We start from the raw sequence: 2,596 nt of genomic DNA on the forward strand, positions 1-2,596 counted from the left end.
AACTGATTTGGATCAGGATTCCAATTCGATTTTTTTTTTCTTTTGTTTTTCTTTCTCACTCTCGCTCGCCGCGACCCATTACGTCACCTGCATAATATTCAGGTCAGAACCACACACATCGACATCAGCCTGCTCATCAGCACGAGACAAGCTCGATTATATTAACCATTTCTACGTCTTATTTTTTCTGATGATTTTCTGACCTCGATCAGGTGTTGGGACAAATAAATCATAGCCCACGTCCGCTAGATACATGTGTCATCAAATCAATTTCTTGGTATAAATCATGGCCGAATATAACCTGCAGGACTTCCCAAGAAATATTTTACCATCATCACCCAATCCTTGCCCTTCTCTCCACACCGATTCGGACACAATAAAACGGCAATATTTTTACTCTATCCAAATTCAAAATTTCTTTTTCCACACATCATACGCAAAATAATAACAGAACATGAGAAAAAAAAAGAAGAACTAATTGAACTCTGAATGTAATATGAAATCATAAAATATTAAACAGAACACTGTTCCTACTCTTATACTATGCTCCTTTTTTTGGTTTGCCCATTCCTGATTCACAGAAAACTTCCCTCGGTGATAGCAAAATGAGAGAAACAACACCTACCTTCCTTGAGCTCAGAGATGCCAACCCACGGGCACATCATACCGCCTCTTCCCCATCTCCGCCATGAAACTCCTCACCTCCTCACAGATCAACCGATCCATTACTCCGGTTCCCTCAGGCACACCACAACCCCTCCCCTCCATGTAACCCCTCACCTCCCTCCTCACCATCTCCCTCATCGCCCCCTCCATCTCCGCCGGCAGACGAATCCCCCCTAGCCCCGCCGCCTGCTGCTCGCCGGAATCCGATCCACGTCCCGGCAATGCCAGCGACAGCACGGTCATCGGATCGTCGTCCCCGCTGGGCGGCGGCGGCGGCGGCGGCGGCGGGGAGGGGGAGACGGAGAAATCGCTGACGTCGGATCCGGAGGGCGTGCTGCGGCATCGCTTATTCCGATCGTCGTCATCGTTGGAGGCGGGTGAGAGGGAGGCTAGGCGGCGCTTGAGGGTGGCGTTCCAGTGGTTCTTGACCGCGTTGTCGGTGCGGCCGGCGAGGAGGCGGGCGATGGTGGCCCATTTGCTGCCGAAGCGGCGGTGGGCCCTGACGATGATCTCGTCCTCCTCCGCCGTGAAGGGGCGGTGCTCCACCTCCGGCGACAGCTGGTTGCACCACCGCAGACGGCACGACTTCCCCGACCGCCCCGGCACCCCCTTGCTTATCGCCGACCAGTTCCGTGGACCGTGAATCTCGACCAGCCGCCGCAGCGCCTCGTCCTCCTCCGGTCCCCACGGCCCCTTTATCCTCTCCTCCACCATCGCCGCCGCCTGTAAGTCCACCAAACCCCTCCTCACTCTCTCCAATTCTTGATCGATACTATTCGAGTCTTGAAAACAAACCAGGGGTCAGAATGCGGTATATAAAGACGGGGACTGATGGTTTCTTCGGGGGTCAAACAGGGGGGCGATTAAAAAAATGGGGATGCAAAGGGGAACGCCGCCGCTGTGTGGGCCGACGCGGTTTGCTTCGATAGATACAGCTGGCAACCGGACACGTGTGGGTGCGGTACGTGTAACGGACTACTGGTGGTTAAAGGCGTTAAAAAAAAGAAAAAACGGGCGATTGTAACAGGAATTCATAATAACCGTGGATCGTTGGATATGATATGGTTTGCGGTTGGGATTTATGCATAACTGGTAACGGAACGGTTCTTTTTTTGGAGCGGGGGCGGGGGGGTTTATTAATCTGAGGCATTCTGCTATGTTTGTTTGTCTTAATTAAAGAATGAGTGCTTATCCACTGTCACTCTTACTAAATGCGGGAGCGTATTTGTCAAATTATGTATATAATAGAATTAATTTTGGATAGAGTGGTCGCACTGCAGCTGTCCATTTTCGGCGGCTTTCCTTCTTGAGCATATCTCAAGTAAGCCCTGAGACTTAAAAATATTTTATGGGAATGCTCTCATTTTAAAAAAATAATAAAAATGCATCGGCTAAAAAAAAAAAAGTTTTTTTTTTGCACGAATATTCATCTAAAAATTCAAATTTGTATAAATTTCTTCTTAAAATTTATATTTATTTTTTATCTTTATAAAATACTATTTTTACACAAATGTCTACTTCTAACACGGTTAATAAAAACTATATTTATTTTTATTAAAAATAAAATAAAATTTTAAAATTATTTTTTTGACCTTCATTGCGATCAATTTTTTTTTTTTGCACATTTATTCATTAAGAATATTTTAATTATTTTAATTTGAAAACGTTAATGTTTTAACAGCATTAGATGATATAGGTACATATTAAAAAATAAGGATAAAAAATGATAGAATAGCAAAACAAATATTTTATAAGGATACACATGTAAATATCAATTTTGAGGAGGTATTTATGTAAAATTTGAGGATATTCATGCAAAAAAAAAAAAAATCAAAAAAAAAACGTATGCTCATCAAGCTATAGAAATAATGTTAAAAAAAAAAAAAGACTAGATGAACATGTCTGTCATTTTTGCTTTCTTTCCTTCCTA

At 44.0% G+C, this 2,596-nt stretch overlaps 1 protein-coding gene across 1 annotated transcript; it reads right to left on the reverse strand.

Annotated features, from left to right (window-relative positions):
- Positions 1–368: 368 nt before the first annotated feature.
- Positions 369–1,455, reverse strand: LOC103711951 (transcription factor MYB77-like). Its single transcript, XM_008798286.5, has one exon. It carries the CDS (start codon positions 1,378–1,380, stop codon positions 637–639), a length of 744 nt encoding a protein of 247 aa, XP_008796508.2. The 5' UTR covers positions 1,381–1,455; the 3' UTR covers positions 369–636.
- Between the last annotated feature and the right edge of the window lie 1,141 nt (positions 1,456–2,596).

Source organism: Phoenix dactylifera, chromosome 18 (genome assembly GCF_051530095.1).
Source record: "Phoenix dactylifera cultivar Ajwa chromosome 18, Ajwa_hap1_PhDact_Kaust_v1.1, whole genome shotgun sequence".
In the NCBI taxonomy this organism is placed as follows: Eukaryota; Viridiplantae; Streptophyta; class Magnoliopsida; order Arecales; family Arecaceae; genus Phoenix; species Phoenix dactylifera.